The 22,454-nt window shown below is 43.2% G+C and overlaps 1 protein-coding gene across 1 annotated transcript in view; it reads right to left on the bottom strand.

Annotated features, from left to right (window-relative positions):
- The window catches only part of Jarid2 (Jumonji, AT rich interactive domain 2), a 121,792-nt gene that overhangs the window by 14,129 nt on the left and 85,209 nt on the right, over positions 1-22,454 (bottom strand). The window contains exons 16-18 of the mRNA XM_075877870.1: positions 15,953-16,135; positions 13,332-13,456; positions 6,741-6,912 (exon numbers count right to left, since the gene is read on the bottom strand). Of these exons, the coding sequence (XP_075733985.1) occupies positions 6,741-6,912; positions 13,332-13,456; positions 15,953-16,135 (480 nt within the window). The remainder of the gene's footprint in view (positions 1-6,740; positions 6,913-13,331; positions 13,457-15,952; positions 16,136-22,454) is intronic.

Genomic DNA, 22,454 nt, shown 5'->3' with positions numbered 1-22,454 from the left:
AATCTAGAGTTCCTTTTAAAAAAGTATGCTGCTATAAAGGCTGAAAATGATATGACATATGGTAACAAGCTTATATTGAACCAAATCCAGTTATTTCAAACTTTTTCACAGCACGCCACTCATTCTTTTCACTGGAAGAAAGGAGGTGATTATTTTCATGCAGGAGCAACACATTTCAGGAATTCCTTTTACCTACCTTACCATTACTGAATGGAAGTGCATACCTTGAAATATAGCTGAGCAAGCGCCCTTTGGTTCCAGCTTTCGCTAATGCAATTGACATATGAACTGACAATGTCCCTATCATCAAGCAATGCAGCGTACCTCTTCCATTCGATGCTTATACAGTGATTGTGCTTTCTTAATATTGTGCCAGATGTGCCCAATGTAAACTACTGATCAACTGCCCAGACTTTCAAGTTGTATTATGGCTCCAGTTTATCGACACATCGAGCCAAGCATTGTAAAAAGTGTCATGCTGTGTTCCTTTCTCTCTGCATATATATATTGTCGCGGTACAACGCAAATAAAACACAAATACACCTTGAGACAACGAAAGCAGCGTGTTCTCAACAGCTGAGCCACAAGATCCTCTTCTCCAGTCCCGAGTGAAGCTAGAGGCCCACTACCTTGTGCCCACTAAATCCCCCATCATCGTTTTCGTCCACATGTAGACACGCATCATTTCAAAGTAATTAGCGACCACCACTCACTGTGTTGGTTAACAGATCTTAAAGACCCTACCGACCGATTAGCGCGTTGGAGTCTCAGGCTGCAGGAATTCGATATGGCAGTCGTACATAAGTCAGGGAAGCCACATATGGACGCCGACTGTTTGTCCCGTTCACCCACTGAGTCGGCAACCCTACCCGAGGAGGAGGAAACATAATTTCTCGGTGTCCTCGACACGACCACCATTGCGCAGCAACAACGTGACGACGCTGAGTTGCTTGGCTTAATTACCTACTTGGGTGGCAGATCTCAAAAAGCGCCAAGAGTTTTCGCAAGAGAGTTGTCATCGTTTTGTTTACAGGGCGGAGTACTCTACAAAAGAACTTTTTCGACGACGGGATCTGCCTATCTACTTGTCATCCCAGCAGCCCTTGGCACCGAAGTACTGAAATCATGCCACAACGAGGTTACCTCTGGCTACTTGGGTTACATGAGAACGTTGGCCAGGGTACAGCAAAGGTATTACTGGCCAGGACTAACCACAGCCGTGAAGAACCACGTTCGTACCTGTCTCGACTGCCAGCGACGCAAGTCACCACCGACTAAACCAGCTGACCTCCTGCAACCCGTACAGGTCCCAATGACTCCATTCCACCAGATCGGCATGGACATTTTGAACCCACTCCCTACTTCTACTGCAGGCAACCGATGGGTTATCGTCGCGACGGATTACCTGACCCGTTATGCTGAGACAAAGGCTGCCAAGAGATGTACAGCAGCGGAGGTGGCAAGATTTTTCATTGAAAATGTTGTACTGAGGCATGGTGCACCAACCGTCGTAATCACAGACAGAGGAGCCACATTTACGGCAGCTCTTTTGGACCATGTCTTGATGCCGAGTGGAACAATGCATCGTAAGACCACCGCCAACCACCCGCAAACGAACGGGCTGACACAGCGTCTAAACAAAACCATTGAAGACATGCTTTCGATGTACGTAGACATTGAACACAAAAATTGGGATGAAATCTTGCCTTACATAACGTTTGCATACAACACGGCAAAGCAAGAAACGACCCGCATGACACCGTTCAACCTCGTTCATGGACAGGAAGTACGAACCATGTTAGATGCAATGTTACCCCACGAAGGCGACATTGTCCCGGACGCCGACACGTTTACCGAACGCGCGGAAGAAGCTAGGCAACTTGCACATTTACGGGTCAGCCAGCAGCAAGAGTACGATGCAGGCTGCTACAATGCTCGCCGCAGGACAGTCGTCTACCAAACTGGCGACAAAGTATGGGTTTGGACGCCCGTACGGAAACGAGGACTTTCCGAAAAGCTCTCAAGAAGATACTTTGGACTGTACCTAGTGTTGCGACGACTGAGTGATGTCACTTACGAAGTTGTTCCCGACAGTTCGTATAGTATAAGGTGTCACCAGCACCATCCTGAACTCGTTCACGTAGTCCGTATTAAGCCTTACGTATGCGAGTGATTGCGTGAGACTTTACTTAAGAAAAAAAAAAAAAAACTGCATTACAGACTTCGCATCGGGGCGATGCTCCTTGAGAGAGAGGCAAATGACGCGTGTCTACATGTGGACGAAAACAATGATGGGGGATTTAGTGGGCACAAGGTGGTGGGCCTCTAGCTTCCCTCGGGGCCGAAGAAGACGATCTTGTGGCTGAGCTGTTGAGAACACGCTGCTTTCGTTGTCTCAAGGTGTACCTGTGTTTTACTCGCATTGTACCGCGACAATATATAGGTCAGATACCATATTTACTTGCGTAGTAAATGCACCCCCAACTTCAGCCGTCAAAATCTGGATTCCCCCCCCCCCCCCCCCAACATAATAAATGCACCCCCTACATTCGTCTGCTGCAGCCCCGCTAATTGACACCTGGCACCTCCCTTGCCTGTTGAATCTCTTTTATTTTTTTATTATTATGCCGACCCCTTTCGGCCCCTTTGGCTTGCTCCCTACTCCCCTTCGCCGGCTGCCGTGTGCCATATTGTTTGTATTTTTATTTGCACGTGACAGGTCCCCTGTTTTTTTTTATTACCTTTCCGCTACAGCGGAATTCATGAACGGTGTGAGTGTATAGACATCACAGCTGATAAACAAACAATGAGTGAAGGTCACGAAACTTCCCACGCCAACAGATTGTCGCTTCCTGCAAATATGAAACTTTAAGGCCCAACCACATGTTCATGATTTCTCAACGATGACGACAGGGTTTGCTGTCGCCATGGCTGTTGTGAACGGCCAGAAAAAATCGCTTGTCGCCCATCAAAAATCGTGACAAAGTCATCATGACTTTTTTTTGGGTGACATGGTAGCAGCATCGTAGCACCCCCCAATTCTCGTGTCGGTTGAAATTTGCTCTTCATGCTTTTTATCTGCGCGTACTTCAACGAATGCAAGATACAGGCTACCTTTTTTACAATAACTTTTAATGTGGACAGCGAGACGACAGCTGTATTTTGTCAATAATCTTGTTATCAACAATTTGTTCTGATGCATCAGTAGTAGCTTGGTGCAGCATCAATGGTGTCGTTGCGGTTGTCGTGCAAGGTTACCATAAGTTTGGCAAAGTGCGTTGTAGCGCATGATTCTGAGCGCCCCTTGAGATCACAGCATATACCACTGTTGTGGTTAAACGACTATGAGAAAAGAAAGCCGCAAAACACTCTTATGGAGTGCGCGAGCAGCGCAGGGACAACTTGCAGAAAATAGTGCCTTCAAGCACTGAAGATGAGTGAAGTGCAACAAAGAAGCTGTTTCCAAACAGCGTATGCTTATGTCTAGTGCGAAGAGCTAAGCTACGTAACTTTTTTTGCTTTCTTTTTTTCACATTACATTTTTTGCTCACCCTGAAAAAGCTTTGCCCCACATAATAAACGCATCCCCAACATTGCTCCAGTTTTTGGAGAAAAAAAAAGTACATTCATTACGTGAGTAAATGCAGTAGACTCTCGGCAAACGGGAATCTGTTAAACAGAACTGCTGCTTAAATGGAACAAGTGCTTCTGACAATATTGGTTTCGTGCTTGCATCCTGCAACCTTGTTCATCTCTCAGTAAACGGGACTCCTGTTAAATGGAACATATTTTCATGGTCCCTTCAGGTTCCGTTTAGTGAGAGTCCATTGTACGGTACATGATGCCTTCCATGACTACGATATGTTTTGCTGGTGACGTATCCAATGCTTGCCACACTGCTACATTACATCATCCAAAATAATGCTATATCTAGTGTTACACTTTACATACGAATTGTGTTTTTTCGTCAGTTATGATTGTTTGTAATGTGCTTGTTTCTTAATAAAATTCATTATACCACATTTTGCAACCCACCATTGAACTTCATTGCTTAAGGTCTAGTATATACAGGCCAATAGTATTTACTAAATAACTAAACAAACAAATAAAAAATGCTCCATTTACAATACAACAGTATTGGGAAAGTTATGAACACTGCTTTAACTGATTGACATAATGCATAGCTTTACGTGTCTCTCAATCTTTCTTCCAAACCTCAGCACCACTTACTTTCACTGTGCTAAGAGTTAGGTAATAAAACACTCAGTGTTGTGCATATAACAATGCCCGTGTAGCACTTATGCCTGCTGTGCAAGCAACATTTAGGTGCCAGGAGTGGGCAAAATATCACACACACTGGCACAGTACAATGATTGATTGATATGTGGGGTTTAACATCCCAAAAACCACCATATGATGAGAGACGCCGTAGTGGAGGGCTTCGGAAATTTCGACCACCTGGGGTTTTTTAATGTGCACACAGGCCTACAACATATCTTTAACGTGCATCTGAGCGCACAGGCCTACAACATATCTGCCTCCATCGGAAATGCAGCTGCCGCAGCCGGGATTTGATCCCGCGACCTGCGGGTCAGCAGCCGAGTACCTTAACCACTAGATTACCGCAGCGGGGCACTGGCACAGTAGAAGACAGCATGCTACAGCGTGCTACAGCAACCGCTTATGGCTCAATAAGCCGGTGCAAGCAGTCCTAAATGATATACGAATCGTAAAAACGGATACATAGTCGAGCATAATAATGATAATAATGAAAAAAAAAACGCAATGACAAGTTGACTCTTTTCTTATACACTGGTCATTAGAAAAAAGCAATGTGAAAGTCTCGCCACAACGGGCAGCTGAAGTCAAAGGCCTCCATTGCCATCGTAAGCATCACAAGCAGCGCTGTTGGGCAAGGCTAGGCAAGTCTATGCAAAGCCTACTGTGTTCTAGCAGCACCACTTTTTCCTCGGTTATCTGCTGTCAGTCTGCTGTTTTTTTTTTTCTATTAGAAGCTAAGCTTCTTTTCGTCTTTGTCCTGTGTCGGGCGTAACCAACAGTATCTCCCGAACAGTATAATAGACGGTGCTGTCTCATAGAAGTACATAGAAACTGCAGTTGAGTGAGGATATTCTCGATGGCTTCGTACCACTACTCTCCGACTGGCTGCTGCGCGGGTGTGGAAGGAGTGCTTTCCTCACTGGAGAAGCCAAAATCAGGGCATCACATCGTGCAGCAACCAAAAAAAAACATTGTTTCATGAACGGACTGCAGTACACCCCGAACTGGAAGTGCTACTTGTCGAATTCGTCCGAAAGCTGCGTGCAAAGTCACTACCTGTAACAGCAGAGTGCATCCGCGTAAAAGGTTTTGAGATAGCATGCGACTCTGCAATCATGAAGGTGCAATTCAGGGGATTGCCATCATGGGTGCACTGATTTATGAAGCAGAAGGAATTTGCGCTGAGGTGGCGTACTTCCTTCTATCTGCAAATGCTGCATCAGTAACCTCTTTGGACGAAACGGAGGACGATGCTCTTTGGAACGTTACCAGTGAAAAAACAGACGTCGTCGAACTCAAGTTCGAACGAGTCTGAGTGAATGCACTTTGTGGCCTTCTGGCGTTTAACTACATAAAATTGAGTGTCCAAATAAAAAGAAATGTCACCACAGTGCAGCTCGTTGTGTTGCGTATTTACCAAGGTAAGGGTGCGCCGCGATACTTCGTAATTTGTAAAAATTTCTTTTTTGGAGATTCATAATTTGGAGGGTCGACCTATATTTCAGTTCGACCTATATTCAGGTTTTTACGGTAGTTAGTGGTGCCCATATATGAGCCCCTTTTGAATGCAAAGTAGCTTATCATGGAGCTCAATCCAGTGTGCGGCGTGACCAACCTTACTGCACATGCGCCAACTCTCTACCCTCTCCTCGCGTGCGAGCGAGGAGCAGGGAGAAAGTTGGCACATGCGCAGTGGGGGAGCAGACGGTCACAGAGGGCCCTCTTCCCACGTGAGTGTGAGGAGGTGGAGTAGAGGAGGTGGCAGAGTGCTACCTTTGCTTCGTTTCTCCTCTCCCGTTTATCTTTCCGCTACAGCTGTATGCTCGTATATAATGCTGCGCGCGCTCGCACCGTTGCACTCTCCTAGCAGCGCTAGGTGTTGACTTTGCAGCTCACACACGGTAATACACAAAAATGGGAGGGGGGTGACGTAAGCAGTACACAACATATACACAACTCAACACACAAATGAAACATACACGAAAACATACAAATGGAAACAAATGAAAACACAAATTAAAACTAGCGATGCTTTGCATCCCCACATGGTTCCCTTTAGTGGGAGATGGTGTAATTTTGTTAACTAGAAAGCTTTCTAGTTAATGAAAAATCTGACCTGGTCTGAGGTTCAAACCCAGGATCAACACCTTTGTGGGACTGTCACTCTACCGACTGAACTGACCAGGAGGCTAGGAGTTGGCAGTCCGAGAGGGCAAATTAATGGACAATTACAAATGACTGGATGGAAACTTTGCCTTTCATAACCCTTTTCCCATATTGCAGGATTTAGCAGAAATGATTCACCATGACTTCCATCTTATGCCTTGTATTCAGGTGATGACATAGTGTAATTGAAAACCCACAGACCTAATACAATGACATGTCCATAGCTATCCAGTGTTTAAAGAGAGACAGAATTATTTATTAAAGTCCGCCTAAATAAGGACAAGTACACCTACCATGGAGACATGACAACTGATGCGGCAGAAGTCACACTCGTGATTGCTGTCTTCAGGTCGTAACCTTGGCCGCTTCGCTTTTTTTGGTTCTGCTGCTTCATCTAAGCGAAGGCGCTCAAATGTCTTCAGGCCCATTTCCACAAGCTGGGTACGATACCTTTGCTCATTTTCACTGCATGCAAAGCACAATAGACATTAGGTGTTTTTTTCCTCATCTCAAGACCTTTATTCACGTCAGAAGTTTCTTACAGCAATAAAAACACAGTCAATGTAACTTCAGTTTTTTAGAGACATGATGAGATGCATGTTGCTCAGGGACACATCAGACTGGCCTTCTGAGCTCAGGTTACAGATGCTATATACTACGTAAAGATCTATCTTGAACAACTTTTACTCCCCTCCCCCCAAGACATGATTGATATGTGGGGTTTAACGTCCCAAAACCACTATATGATTATGAGAGACGCCGTGGTGGAGGGCTCCGGAAATTTCGACCACCTGTGGTTCTTTAACGTGCACCCAAATCTGAGCACACGGGCCTACAACATTTCCGCCTCCATCGGAAATGCAGCCGCCGCAGCCGGGATTCGAACCCGCGCCCTGCGGGTCAGCAGCCGAGTACCTTAGCCACTAGACCACCGCGGCGGGGCCCCCCCAAGACATGAAAATCTCAACATCATTTAGAGTCATACTTTGTGGTAACTTTATCTGTATTGACATGAAAAATGGTAGTATCAATAAGGAATATATTTACACCCTAGGTTAAAAGTGACACATCTTTCATAATATCTTGACCGGACAAAGAACCAAATATTTCCTCAATTCAAACAAAACATGAGTAGTCTCTGCGATAACAATTCTATGATTCAGATGATGCTGCACCCTCTCCTCCTGCTCCTTTTTAGCATCTCCATGTACACTGATTAAATTTTAAAGCTATCACACTGATATTTTTAGAAAATTGTAATATTTTGAAATTTTGCAAACAGAAAAGTTCAAGCAATTATGCTTCCCTACATGAAACAACATAGTATGTAAAGCTGACAACTATAATGACGACACATCTTGTATGTAGTATCATTTGAGTTTGTATTTTAAGGAACTGGCACTGATTATACATAATGTTAGAAGCATAAAACTCCACAATGAGTAATGGCTGACTTTATTCAATGATATACTCACAAAATATTTGTTTACAAAAGGTAATTAGTGAACATTTTATTGGATAGCAAATGCATTGGCAATTAACACAAACTATAATCTCCAGCCCTATTTTATAAGCAATAATTATTGTTCTAAAAAGCATTTTTTTATAATAATCAGTAATCCTGCAGAAAAATATGCAGTATAGTGTAGTAGAACCAGAGTCTTTCAATATTTTTCCTGGTAGTGAAGCTTCGCTGTAACTCTATGGGAGAGCTTTGTGCGCTGCGAGCGGAGCTGCAAGGCGGCATTGCATCCCCGCCTGGGGCATCGGGCAGACCGGAGAGAAGCTGGCTTCTCGTGCTGCTATGGGGTCTGTGCATAATATCATGACGTGTTATCGCGCAGTTTTCACCGTATGATTACTATTGTGCCCAGTGTGCTGTGTCTGAAGATCGGGAAAGATGCCGTATACTTGCTGTGTACCTGGTTGTCGATCTGGTTACAAGAAAAATTACAAAAAAAACTCCAAGTTCTCGCTGCCAAGAGATAGTGAACGGCGGGAAAAGTGGGAACTCGCAATGCCACGACAAGAAACTGGTGTTTCACATGCGATTCCTCGAATGTGCATGTATGCGAAAAGCACTTTGACGCGAGTGATATCATCTGCGTGAAACAGAGGCTTATCAGAGGTGGGGTTGTGAAGCCACCACGCGACGTTCCGAAACTTTTGCTGACACTTGCCAAGGATTTTACACAGCCTCACGGTGTATTTGTACACAGTCGCCGACCGTAAAAGAGCCCGAAATATCGAAGTCTGAAAAAATGGTCAAGACGTAAAAACGAAGTTTATTTGGTTTAGAAAAGCCTACAAAAATTCGAAATAATGTCATGCTTCATGCTGTTCTTGGGGATGAGCAAATTTGGTTCTATTTGGGCTACAGTAACATTGCTGGCAAGCGCATTGGCAATCTCTGCTGCCAACCGTTACAGGCGGCAAAGTTGTTGGCTCATGGAACCAAGCTAACAAAACTTGACACTGGTCGCAAGAAGATGCAGGCTTCTTTTACCTGCCCCAACACCCCACAGTAGGTGAGCCTCCATCATTTCTTCACCATCAAAATGCTACCGCAGCTGCCATGATCGAACTTGCATTTTGTAGGCCAGCAGCCGAGCACTGCGATTACCCCCAGAGAGCTACTAAGCAACCACGAACAGCAGTGAGAATTTAAGGTGCACGATGGCTCAAACACACTTGGCACTAACACGACCGTGTGCACAATGACAACCAGAAAAAAAAAAAACGCTCAGAAAATAAAAACTACCAACTGGCATATTAATCATGATGATAAGGCAGACTGAAAAAGAAAAGTTTTGCCATTTTGCTAGCCAAGAAAGATCAGACATGGCCTCTGAAATTGGAAGATTGTGCGCACTTCCAATCTTGGAGGCCACACAAAAAGCCACTGCAAGCCAAATTGAACCAAGTTCACAAAAAATCCAACATGGCAGCTTTCAAAATCGAGCACAGATGAAGCGGCATAGCTCAGAACAGATGATTTAGTCTGGCTAATTAAACTTTAGAACCCAAATTCATCCGAAAAACATATTGCGATAATGCATTAGTGCAATGGGAACCTTGACAGTGCATTTGTGAAGTCCGAAATATTCAACAAGTCTGAATTTTTGGAGTCCGAAAAATCCATCAGCGACTGTAGACCAAAAAGATGCAAGCTCGCCCGCCTACCAAGCGTTGCCAGGAACCATCAGCTGAGCTGAAGACTGTTGAGACTGTATCGACACTGTGCATGAGCCCTTTTCACATGGCTGCTATAGATAATGACACATTTAATGAAGGTGAGAATACTGGTCACCTCTTCCTCATTGCATGTCAGTACTGTATTTACTCACGTACTCCTCGCGCTCACATAATTATCGCACCCCCCACATCGCCTAACAAAAATATGATTTCTTTTTTTCATCGAGTAATTATTGCACCCCCAAAAACTGCTTCAATAATGTCGTCTGCTCATTCAAACCACTGATGATAGCACGCACCATCTGACGCCATCTCTTAAGCATCAAGCATACTATTATTGCATGGAGATTCAATCTAAGCCAAGCCAAAGTGGCACGTGCGCGTTGCGGCGTGTTTTGAATGTTGTGTCAATAATCTTGTCACATTATGAGGCGATACCGAAGTTACACGACTAATTTGAAGCTGAAAGTGATAGATCAAGCACTAAACAACGGCAACAGGGCCGCCGGTAGGCCCTTCAGAGTCTACAAGTTTTGTGTTCGCTACTGGTGACGGCAGCTGAAAGCCACCAAGACGAGTTGAACCTTCCGTGTGCCTCAAGCTAGGATTGATAATAAACTTTATTTTTTCAGAAGGAAAGTGCAGACGATTTTGTTAAATAGCCATTAACCCAATACTGACGTTCTATGCTTACCTTTCGAGGGCTCCTGTTGAGCGACGAACGCTACTGCTACGCCCGCAACGTCCACAAACTTTGCGTATGGTATTCTAATTCTCGACTATTAGCTTGCACTTTTTGTGTCTCAAATAAATCTTGCCTTGTGTTGAACCTGTGCTTTTATTGATGAGGTATTAATTAGTACTTCTCAAAGCTTGCTATTAGTTGCTGGTGTGAGAATTCAGATTTGTGGCCACTTCTTTTTCATTTTAAACCTGTATGTTTTCATGGAACGTTTTCCCCGCGTAAAAAAGTGCGAGGATTATGCGGGCAAATACGGTAGGTAATACAGAAGCTTGATGAGTGAAATGCTTGCCATTGTCTTTTATAGAGGCACTGAGATGATTAAATATGTAGAAGTGTTATGCCAAACAGGGGGAGCTGCATGCAGCTTTTCAAAGCATAAAAAATTGTGAAAGCACACATTTGTTGCATGCAACAGAGACTTCAGGGCTACCAATAGGCACCCGGCAATGCAGTTTGGTTGTACACATCGCGCCGCCTAGCAGCGGTGATTAGAACCCATGGGGCGGCCCTTCACGGCATTTCACCGTTGTGCACATTGCGAACAGGCGCAACAACATAGCAGCGCCTCGTTTTTCAATGAATTTACCACAGCCTGTTGAAAAGGTGACAATAACAAGGTGACAATGACAAGCCATTGCCAGAGGTGAAAAAAAAAAACAACGCAGATACTGGTGCGTTAAGGATTGCCACAACAAAGAAGGGGATGTCAGCATCATAATGTATCGCTTCCCATCGAGATCGTGAGAAGCAACTCGGCGGCAGAAGTGGATTGCCGCTCTTCGACGCGTCAAGTAAGTGACGCCCTTAGAAATTTTTGTTAAACGACATCAGAGCAAAAGCAAGCAATAACAGGAAGCATTCGTTCAACGCGCGGTAACTTTACAACTGCTCACAAGTGTGTGTTAAAACACCCACAGTGGTTGTCACTCGTCAAAACTAACGTCGTAAGAGCTTGGACACACGGCGCATTTTCCCACGCATTGATTTGTCAATGTGCCTTGCCGCTCCTTTGTGCACCAGGACAATGACTAGACTGCAGGAATGGGCTCATTGTTGCGGAGGTTTTCTCGCGTTAGTACGACAGAAATAAGGCTGGAGTGCACCGCGTAACACGTGGAGTATTCGCGAATTACCGCTTCTCTCGTGCACACGTTTCGTTTTCCTGGTATTGTCAGCTGATTGCTTCATCACTCATCGCGTATTCGGATCTTTGCTTTTTGCTCGCGCACACTTGCACACGTCTTGTTTCCGTGTTATTGAGTGTCAGCTGATTGCTCTCAATTCAATGTTTCAGCGCCAATGACCTCTCATCTTGGAAGCCTAACGAGAATACCAGGATATGCTCGAGGCATTTCGAAAACAGCGAAAAAGCACCATCGAGAATCATCCTGGTTACCTTCCGACAATATTTCCTCCTGTATACAAGAGGCGGTCGACAGCTCCTGCTCAACAGCTTTCGAGGTTTTCGAGTAATAAAACTAGAAGTGACAGCTGATCGAGAAGCGTATACGGTCGTACTTGTGCGCTTAAGTGGAATTCAAAGTCGTAAGCATGCTTGCTTTGCTGTGACAAGCACTTCGCTGCGATGTTCTCTTCTTTAACACTATACACATGGTCGTTGTCGTACAGTGCGCGTCCCTTTTCAAGCGTTGGTGGTCGAAAATGGGCATCGATGTTTTCAATCACCTTAAAACCGCAATGCAAAAACACCGACAAGCCTCAAACAGCACGATAAACTCACGCCATGCACAATAGATATGGCTCGTTGGCCGCCTCGACGCTTCGCGAATTTGACACCGTGGCGCTGACGGCTGGGCCGATCGCTGCGCCACCTAACCATTGCCGGTTACCTATAGAAGCTTTGCTAGGATGTCGAAACAAGAGAGGTTGCACCAAAATGCTGTACTAAACTTGCATAAGCTGTAAAGCGTGAAAAGTTCATTTTTGATATCAATGTGTTGTGAGCACGAAAAGTTTTGCGTCACATCTTGACGCCACCGGCGAAGGACGCAGTTGGTCAATTTTCACAGTTAAGGAAGCATGTAAGGCTTTCGCCTTAACAGTGAAAAGAATAACAATGAAAAGAATAAAGAAGGCCAGGAAATACACAGTATGAGTAAACTACACAGCAGAGTAAAAGACTGGCAAACTACATTACATGGCTAACTGAACTTGGAAAGCCCTACAGTGACGTAGTGAGAAATCAACACAAAACAAAACACGAAAATGAGGCATAAGTCATATAAAGTATTACTTGATCCGCATCACTTGCTAAATTCGATGCACTGATTCATTCAAAGTGGCTGTTTGTTTAATAAATACTAGGCAATTTGAAGATACATATCTTCATATAAAACCCCGAACGAATATATAGCTTGAAATGTTAGATATGCGCAGTCAAACGTTGTAACCACTCCACTTCCGCAACGCATTAGGAACCACCATTCCTTGAAGAACTCTGGACTGCACACAAATTTTCACTTGATGCTTCAGGAAAAAAAAAAGCATGCTTTTATAGCAGTAGCATTTCTTAGAGTGGAATCAGCATGCGGTCAAATTTCTAGCTTCAAGGCCTCATTCGACGCTAAATTTTACTGTATTAGAGCTTTCCTGAATTTCCTTGAAGGTAAGATCACTCTGAAGAAGGCTACATTTAATAATGTTCCACAGCTCTGGCGCATGCCACACAATTGCAGCGCCATGGCCGCTCCGACACTTCGTCGTTGGCGAGGGCACCCCTAGCGGTTGCTCCTGTCCCTATATCAAACTTTTGCCGAAGCTTCATGACCAGTAAAAGTACTGAAGACCTCTGGTAGAACTAAAGAAAAAAACTACATGTCACTTTCGACAATTGTTTAAAAAAAGAAAAATGTGGGCACATCAGAAGCTCGGCAAAATGAAAAACAAATTCTATTCACTTCAAAACAAGACTTGTGCAACCCACCACATTTTCCGAAGGAGAGGAAGGGTCCAGCGACAGGTATCCAGGTTTTCTCGATGTTCAGTTGCGATTCCCAATATCAACTTTTCAAAAGAGAATGTGGGCGGCTCACAACTTGCTTTCATGTGCTGCAAACAGTTAAGGTCGACACTACTATTACAATTAAATGATGTGAAATCACATGAGGCGGAATGCTGTATCATGTCACATGACACTTCAAGATAAATTGCATGATACCAATCAAAGCGAAAATTCAGGGGCTGGTTTTTCTTTGTTAGACACAATACTAATGAGAACAAAAAGACGATGCCAAACAAAGTAGAAAGGATGTTATTAGTAGTGTGTGCAATGTAAATCTGAATAAGAAAAGTGGACAAAAAGATAACTTGCCACTGGCAGGCACTCATTGCCTGTTCTCATTAATATTACGATACTAGTTCAATTTACGATATTTACGATACCGTTTTGGCTGTGCTGATATGATAGGATGTAAGCTTTAGTGCATGAAATGACAGAAGAGAACATTTATTTCCACTTGAAATAAGTGCTGTGGCAAGTCAAAGTGTGTGCTTACCACACCTCTCTGTGCCCCTTCTTTTGTGCACTAAACACATCCTTACTTTCATGCGCTACGACTATCTAACAAATAATATTGGCAAGTAAGGTCGTAATTAGATGCTTATGGTTGTATATCCATATAAGTGGATATAAGTGGTCTAATCGTGATCCTTGTTTTAAACCCTTTGTAATTACATAAATGCAGATACGAACACATAAAATGATACAAGAGGCTGGAATGGTGAGCTGCATCTTGCATTCTTATGCCAACTCATGATAACTGAAATATTGTTTTTACAAAACTGATGTAAATTTTCATAAAGCTGACAGCAATATAAAGCACCCCACTTCCACTCAGCTTAATGGGCATGTGATTTTATACTTATTCGTGTATTCTCTTTTAATTTTATTTTTAAACGACCGGAAACAATGCACCCAAGCAGGTACCACAGGACCAAGCAGTAGTGGCATGAAACAGATAGCGAATGTAAAAATAACTGGTGCTCTCACCTGAAGTACAATGAAGAGAGTGTATCAACATTTTTCAATAAATTCAGGTAAATCATAAGACTGGCAACATGCTATAGTGAAATATCTGATCTGCACCGAAGCCTCACCCTTTCACCGCTACTTAATCTCTTACACCTTTTTTTAACACCTGGACATTAAACCCCAGATATCTCATTATTATTATTATTATTATTATTATTATTATTACCAGAAAACCTTCTCCTGAATGCTGCCCGGTGGTCTGTGAGGAGTCAAATGATACTAAGTTACCCCCATGCTTGATTTGAATTTCAGACATGTGCTTTATGACATTCATAGCGTAACTTCATTTATCAGCGCAAAGATGCAGCCAGATAACAAAGGTTGTTCACGCACCTTGACACAGTTGGAGAATTGATCAAGGGGCCATTTTCGTTAACGTGCCATGCAAATCAAAGCTTCCTAACAAGCTCTTTACCTATGTCGTGGGTATTGCATTCAATAACTATGACATAGATATGTGCATGTTTGAAAATGTCAAAAGTTTAATTACTACTCTACACTACACCACACATAATTGGTATTGAAAACACAACAACAAAGTAGCACTGCTTCAACCTTTTTTGGGGCAGCAAGACTTTTATGTCCCCCTTTTTTCTTCACTGTGTGCTAATTTTTTAGATCAAATCAACTGAATTGATGGCTTTCAAACTTTGAGTGCAACAGCATTGATTTTCTAGAAAGCGATGTTGGTAGTTGTTTCGGTGGTAATCGCAAGGTGGCAGCACACACACATGTTCCAAGTGAACCATTCTGCTTGCACGCACTGCATCCTCTTCAATTCAGAATTTGCATAAAATTCAAGCTTGAAAAGTTCATTTTATACTCGCACTCCTAAATGTGCATTTATAGTGTTTTTCTTTGTTTATACCTATACAGTTTCCTAAAAAATTTATACAATGCAAAATTAACAACCATTCAATAATATATTTACGAAAGCATGGCCAGTGTGACATTGTGTGCGGCTGTGCAGTACGGAATTTTCATTCTGTTTCATGCAGAAAAGTTTCTTCCCATTAAAAAAAAAACAGTTGAGCTTCCCACGGACAAACATCAGGCTGTTAAGAGCATGCTCAATACACACATCTGCAGCTCAAGTGCCGTTATAGCACGTGAATGTACAATGAATATTTAGTTAACTTTTTTGTAATAGGAAGTTTGTGTTTGTAGGCTCTGTCCTATGATGACTGTAAGGCAGCAGCAAGATTGCATAAAAAAATGAAATAAATTTTTTTTTCTTCGGAAACTACGGTCTTTTAGTGGCAAGTGGAACAGGTCACACATGTCCCATTTTTTTAGATAGACTCATAAGGCAGTGGGACTCATATGTCTAACTTTTTTTTTAAAACCTTAAAAATGGAGAGCTAATATTTGCTACATACTATAAGAAGCTGATACAAATGGCAATGCTGCCCTCAACAGTTGGCATGCATTATTCATAGCATAAGGCTCTATAAAGGGTTAGACTAGCAATATACATATGTGGTAATGCTGTAAACACAAGCTGCACCACGCACCTCAAAGCATTCTGCTGCCTGGAGTAACCAATCTTGGGTGGCAAAGTAGACAGATTCAGATACAGAGTAGCCACATGCAATTGTGGAAGTGAAGGCGCCTGGAAAAATGACCACAAACTGCCCTTTCTCCTGGACCAAACGGCTCAAGGGGCAGCCATGCTCCACAAGTTGAGGAGGAGGCACCTAGTAACAAGGCAAAAAAAAAAAAAAAAAAAAAAAAAAAGAAAGATGCATATTGCTAACACAGAATGCCACTGGGAATGAAGGTCTGCATGGAGATAACCACATCTGAAAAGTACTTGTCAGCATACACATAGAGGTAGGGGATGGTCCCCGTTTCTTGATCGAAGTGAGTCTTTGCACTGAACAATTCCTCATGTTTATTGCCTGCTTATTCTTAGTTTTTAGAGGCAGAGCGCTTGCAGTGAAGGTTGTTAAGAGTCTTTACCGTTGCCATAAAAGAAGAACCATTCATGCTTTATAGGTTCGCCTATACTTTGACACCATGGTACAGAAACCAGCTGAGATATTTATACATATAAACCACAATAAAATATTATAAAACAAACTTAATCAAAATCAAGTCAGCCCTTTGCTGAAAAAAAAGTGGGACGCATATGTTCAACTGGCTCACAAAAGTACCATCATGCTATCCCATCACCGGGTTTTTGGGGTGCAACGGCTGAAACAAGAGACACAGAGAAGCACTTCTCAAGTTGTGCAGAGGAACGTTGTATACATATATCTTAATTACAGGGGCAGAACAGCCCCTGCACATTTGCCTTAAAAGCCTTCATAGGACTGTGGTTTCTTCCTGCAAAGCTTGCCTGACTGCATATAGCCCCACCACGGAGGTCTAGTGGCTAAGGTACTTGGCTGCTGACCCGCAGGTCACAGAATCGAATCCCGGCTGTGGCGGCTGCATTTACGATGGAGGCGGAAACGTTGTAGGCCCGTGTACTTATATTTGGGTGCACAATAAAGAACCCCAGGTGGTCGAAATTTCTGGAGCCCTCCACTAATGCGTCTCTCATAATACACACAATTTTCTGTCAATTCTGTTGTCCTGGAATATCTGCCCACTTTTCATGAGGTAGTATATGACATCAAGAAAATTATTCCACGTATCATTTTCCACATTTAGACAAAGCGAAAAACACGGCGATTTCGCAGCAAAAGACGATACATTTATTAGTCATTGCACAAGCCTGATGTCTGGGGGCTGAAATAGACTGTCTAAAAACCAGAAAAATAGATAATTATTTGTCACTTAAAATGACAGATTTTTAAATCTGAACAAGACGAAAATTCAGAAGTTCTCATGAACGGATAAAAAAATTTTTTTTTTTAGCAAAGTTGTGGGGGTGCTAACACCCCTTTAAAGTTGTTTGCGCCACGTGGCGCACGTGTCTCGCACAGAAGCCGTATTTTGGGGTCACAACTAATGAGCGGTAGATGGCGTGGTGTTCGCGAGCGTAGATCACCGCTATCATCATCATGGTTGTTAGAGCGCTAGTGCCGGTGGTGAACCCTGGCGGCTGGCAAGCCTTGGTGGCAGTAGAGAAAGTTTACAGAGTCTCTTTTCAGCTGGTGGCGTTTGGCGCAAACGGTTGTCTCTCGTGATGGGTCTGCCGTGGACAACACCGCAGGCCGTCTGCAGTGGGCCCACGTGGTGAGTCAGGTGTTAGCGACACTGCCTTGTTTGTCATGTTGTTGAGTGTTGTTTAATATTGTGTAAGGACGTCTTAGCATGTTGATTACGATTGATGTTATAATAATTCGGCTGACGATATAGTCAATCCAAAGTAGTTAAATAAATGTGTGCTTGTTTGGTTCGGTCCGACCGCGTCTACTGTGTCTGTTCACTCCAAGAGCGTGGCACTCACCAACTCGAGATCCCACAAAGTGCATACTAAAAAAAAAAAGACATTGTGGCACTAATGCCAGCTTCTCAAACAGCAATAAAATAATTTTTCTCGTGCCTACACAGACTCTGGTAAGATAGCAGCCCCTTACGTTGTGCCAACTACGAGAGGTCATGTAATTTTTCTGTAGAAAGATAGGTGGGACGTAGATGTCCAGCAGCCACACAAATTGTGAACCTACGGAAGATTAGATAGTCATCAACACATCAAGCAGGCTCAGCGGACTAGATCGGTTAAAAAAGCCCTGCGATGGATTTTCTTCTGCATTTTCTTCTGCAGCGCAGGAGTTTGTGAAGTGCAGTACTGAGATGAACACAAAAATAATTGTCAAAATCGGTACAGGCAATTCAAGCTATTAGCTTTCAGACTTGAAAACTCCAGCAGACGATGAGAAAAAATTTTCTCTTCCACATTTCACTCTCCCACAGACGTCAAAGGCCATCTACAATCATCGCGCACCTCTTACAAAGACATACCGGGCAACTCACCTCGCAGTGGCCATTGTGGAGCACTCCTAGCATAGTTTCACAAATGTTTTCACACTTTCATATTCAAAAACAGAAATGCTTTTGTATCTGGACAAGTATAAAAGGTGATTTTATCATATTTAGCTCACAACAGCGTGGATTATCTAGAACCGCATGAATATTACGTGCGACTTACCGCAGCAAATCAATCAGAAGTGCATGGTCTATGTCGTCACTTGAGTGATCTCAAGTGTCACTTGAGATCACAAAAAGAGCCACCATGTGTCGATTTAGTATGAAAACACTGGTTCTCCGTAGAAATAAAATCATAACAGCTTTGTTTCTGGCATTGCTACTCGTGCAGCAATATCAGTGCAATCCATAGTTTTGGAAGAAGTGATCAAAGCAACACGCTTAATTTGTGTCGCAGGGCCCCTTTAACGCTGGATACTAGTTGTCCAAACAGTGCTCGAATATGGCACATAGCTTTTTAACCCAGCAGTGCACTGACTGAGGGCTGCTTTCATTTATGCAAGCAATGCATACTGAGATCAGTTTAAGAGACAGCAGAGATTGGTGGCATGATTGGGCAAAAAATGTGCAATATGCTTCCAATGTGACTAACCTAATAAGTTGCATGTGTAATTGAGATGTTCACTGAGACAGGGTTTGCAGTGGTAGTTGTGAATGTGACATGCTACAACCCAATATAAGATATAGTGCGAGTGAAAAGAAAATTATACAGATAGAACCGAGGGAGCACCTAGGAACGTTCTCTGAATTGCTACTATTTTCATGTCACAAAGGCATGACTACCACAGGGTAGCGGCAATGGGGTGACAGTAACTGCTCTGCATAGCGAGTGCCTTGCAGCTTTCATTGTTCACATAAGATGTAGCAGCCAAAAAATACATAAAGCGATCACAGCTCAGTTAGGTACTAAATGTTGGTGCCAAAAATCTGCATTTCCTGGGGAAAGAGCATTATTACTCTGTGAAAATAGGGGTGCAACTCAAATGAATCATTGGTTGCATCCTAAATTAAAAACGGTGGTGTGTGGAAATCTTACGTAACAGAATTGTACTAAGAAGGTTTTACCATAATGCGGCAGGCTAATGTGAGTGTGGGCTAAGTGCACATCATCTGCCAAAACAAACTGCGATACTAAGACAGTCAGGCACTGTGTTTTCAGTAGCTGGTTCCGATGCAAAAAGACTTCCAGAAGGAAACACTGCCAGGAGTGCTGAGTATTACTAGTAGAGCGCCAACGATGACTATTTCTTGACTGCCTCATCGTTATAGGCAAGTGCTGGGTGCACCGTTTTGTGAACGATAACAAAGAAAACAGTAGAGGCACCTGGATTTGCCATTGCCAAAAAGGCGAGGGCTGTGCTCTCGTCAGGAGGATCACGCTGAGCTTTCTGTGAAAATGCCGTGGTGTACATGTAACAGATTATGCCCAAGAGGGGCAAAACCATCGCGTAAGGTGCTTTTGCAAGGTTCTCACCGCACTTCGCCTTGTATTGAGGCAAAGGGCACACTAAATCTCAAGAGAGGCACCAGTCTTCTCCATGACAATGCATAAACTTAGGTGACACTGGGGCAAGTGTCCAGGCTATGAAATTTTTGCCCTCCATGTCCACCCAAAACAACCACTATTTCTGCTTCAGTAACATGAACACCTGTGGGAAGCTAAGGAAGTATCAATCCAAATGCAGCTCATGCTGAAATCTTAGAATGAAGTTTTCTACAGTGACAGCCTGTGCAATTTCATCTATCAGGGTCAGAAATGCATGGCATGGAAGGGAGAATATGTAGAGAAAAAATTAACTTTGATGACAACAGCTCAAACTTTTTTAATAGTTTAATGTTTCTCCTTTTATGACAACAGCTCAAACTTTCAAAACTCTTCGCAGCAAGCTCCCTGTCTTTAAAAACTAAGAACACAAAGGCAATAAATACGGGCAATTCTTCAACGCAAATACTTGTCTTCAATCAGTATGGACCATCTGCTGCCCAAGTGTGCATATCTGCAAGTACTATATGATTCGGGTTGTTTCCATCCATGCATTTATTTAAAGACATGTTGATGAAATAAAATGGGTTTAATCATAAAAATTGGACTTTGTGGAAAATCTTCAGTGCACGGGGGATGAAGAGAAGCAAGATAAAATGCATGAAATATTAAGAAGAGGTCTGTGTCAATGACTACTTATGGGGAGAGTACAGAATTAATCTGACATGAATGTGCCAAGCCTATCAAAGAGATGATTAAGTGCAGGGCTTTACTAAGGCTTAAGACATCTGGTCCCCATTAAAGAGACACTAAAGGCAAATAACTTATGTCAGAGTGAAAGCTCAATGTTTGAGAACGTCCGAAATGTCAATATTATCAACAGCAGTGCTTTACTAATCAAAAATTGAGGTAAATTCACGACGCCATATGCACCACGAGTGGGATATTTTGGAACGATCCTGATGACGTCAATAGTCTTGAGTACGATTATTCACTGGTAATAAAACTAGCTGCTATAAAAAGAAATGAACACTCTGTGCATTACAGCCCATAATAAAATGCTCCTTGGCCGTTTCTCTTTGATCCATGGAAATAAGAACCCCTTGGCATTACCGTAGGGAATGGTGCAAGTGGTCTAGAAGTTCCATTTTCACCTGTGTTTTGCTCATGTGGTCACGTTTCAGTTGTAGTTTAGGTATCGCATACTGCTGCATGTGAATTGCGGGCTCACGAAAGTTCGACAAAATGCTATGTGCAAGTGATGTCGCCGAATGTCCAAATGGTGTATGCTGCTTGAGCTGCAGCAAATAAACTGACAGGACTTTCCACTGGGTGCCCCAAAATCAACTCCTATGCTCAAAGTGGCTGATTGCTGTGCCTCTACGCTGGTGTCAGGAGCCAATGTCTCGTCGGGTTCCTCAAAGACATCCATCGTGACAAGCTTCAATGGCCGTTGTTGTTGCTGTGGCTCCCGCTACTTTCACTGTGCTGCTACTAGTGTAGGCAGGCGTAGAGTAGATGCAGGCAACATTGGGCAAGGCAACAGCTACGTTGGAAGGCCAATATTACGGAAGGTCCATCTTCAGGCAAATGACTTGATGTGCGCTAATGCTATGGAACCCACTTGAACATGATTTTATTTCAAAATACTAAGCACTTCCTTAGCACGTTAGCAGTGCCATGAGGTTTTTGGACCACTATTTTAACAATTAATGTCAGCATAATATTTGCCTTTAATGTTCGCGTCCCTTTGAGACATATGTGGTGAATAGTCAGCACAGAGCACTTATTTTTGGCTCAATGGCAGCAGTGAATTAGCACCCCTTTTCATTTAGCTATAAATGTATGCATCGTTTGTACTGTAAAAAATGCAGAAGCTAATGCTATCAACAATTCAAATTTAGGCTTACATCACCACAGCTGTCTAGAAACATTCCCTTATACTTCTTCCCTTCTCAAACACTATGCAGCAGTAAATCCTAATTTTTCAACAGTATCTGCAATAGTGACCATTTTTTTCATGTACGGGTGTACAGTTTTACTTCTTGCATGGTTTACCCATCTGAAGCACCCTACTCTGGCATCCAGAGTCCAGAACAGAAACTTTGACACAAATCACATGAAAAATTCAAGACATATATAACAAAATGACAGGTCCGCAGACGTTAGACGGAGATGACCCGTTTATTCAGCATGGAGCCCAAGCTGTCCATTTCTAACGCATGCCTATCTCCACTTCGTCCTCTTCGATAGTTTGGCCCGCTCCGAGAGAATATTCTGCAGCATCCTCCCATGGGGGCCAAGATGACTCGCACACTTCGATGAAGTCTGGACCACTCTATGTTGTTCTGATCCGCATTATTATTCAACATCATCCCAGGGGGGCCAAGGAGAATCATACCCACGGAGAACGCAGTTCGTGTTGAAAAGCACTTGCTTTGCAACCGAGAGTGCCTGTGCACTACGGCCGTCGATTCGTGGCTGTCGCACCCCTTGCTGTCTCTGGAACTGATGCTGAGGAGACGGAGGGTGTTCTTGACGTGCGTTAGACTAACGTGCTGGGCGTGCGGAATTACGAATACGCGATGCCTGTT

The sequence above is a fragment of the Rhipicephalus microplus genome, chromosome X, assembly GCF_043290135.1.
Source record: "Rhipicephalus microplus isolate Deutch F79 chromosome X, USDA_Rmic, whole genome shotgun sequence".
NCBI classification, from domain to species: Eukaryota; Metazoa; Arthropoda; class Arachnida; order Ixodida; family Ixodidae; genus Rhipicephalus; species Rhipicephalus microplus.
This window is presented reverse-complemented; position numbering and strand designations above follow the sequence as displayed.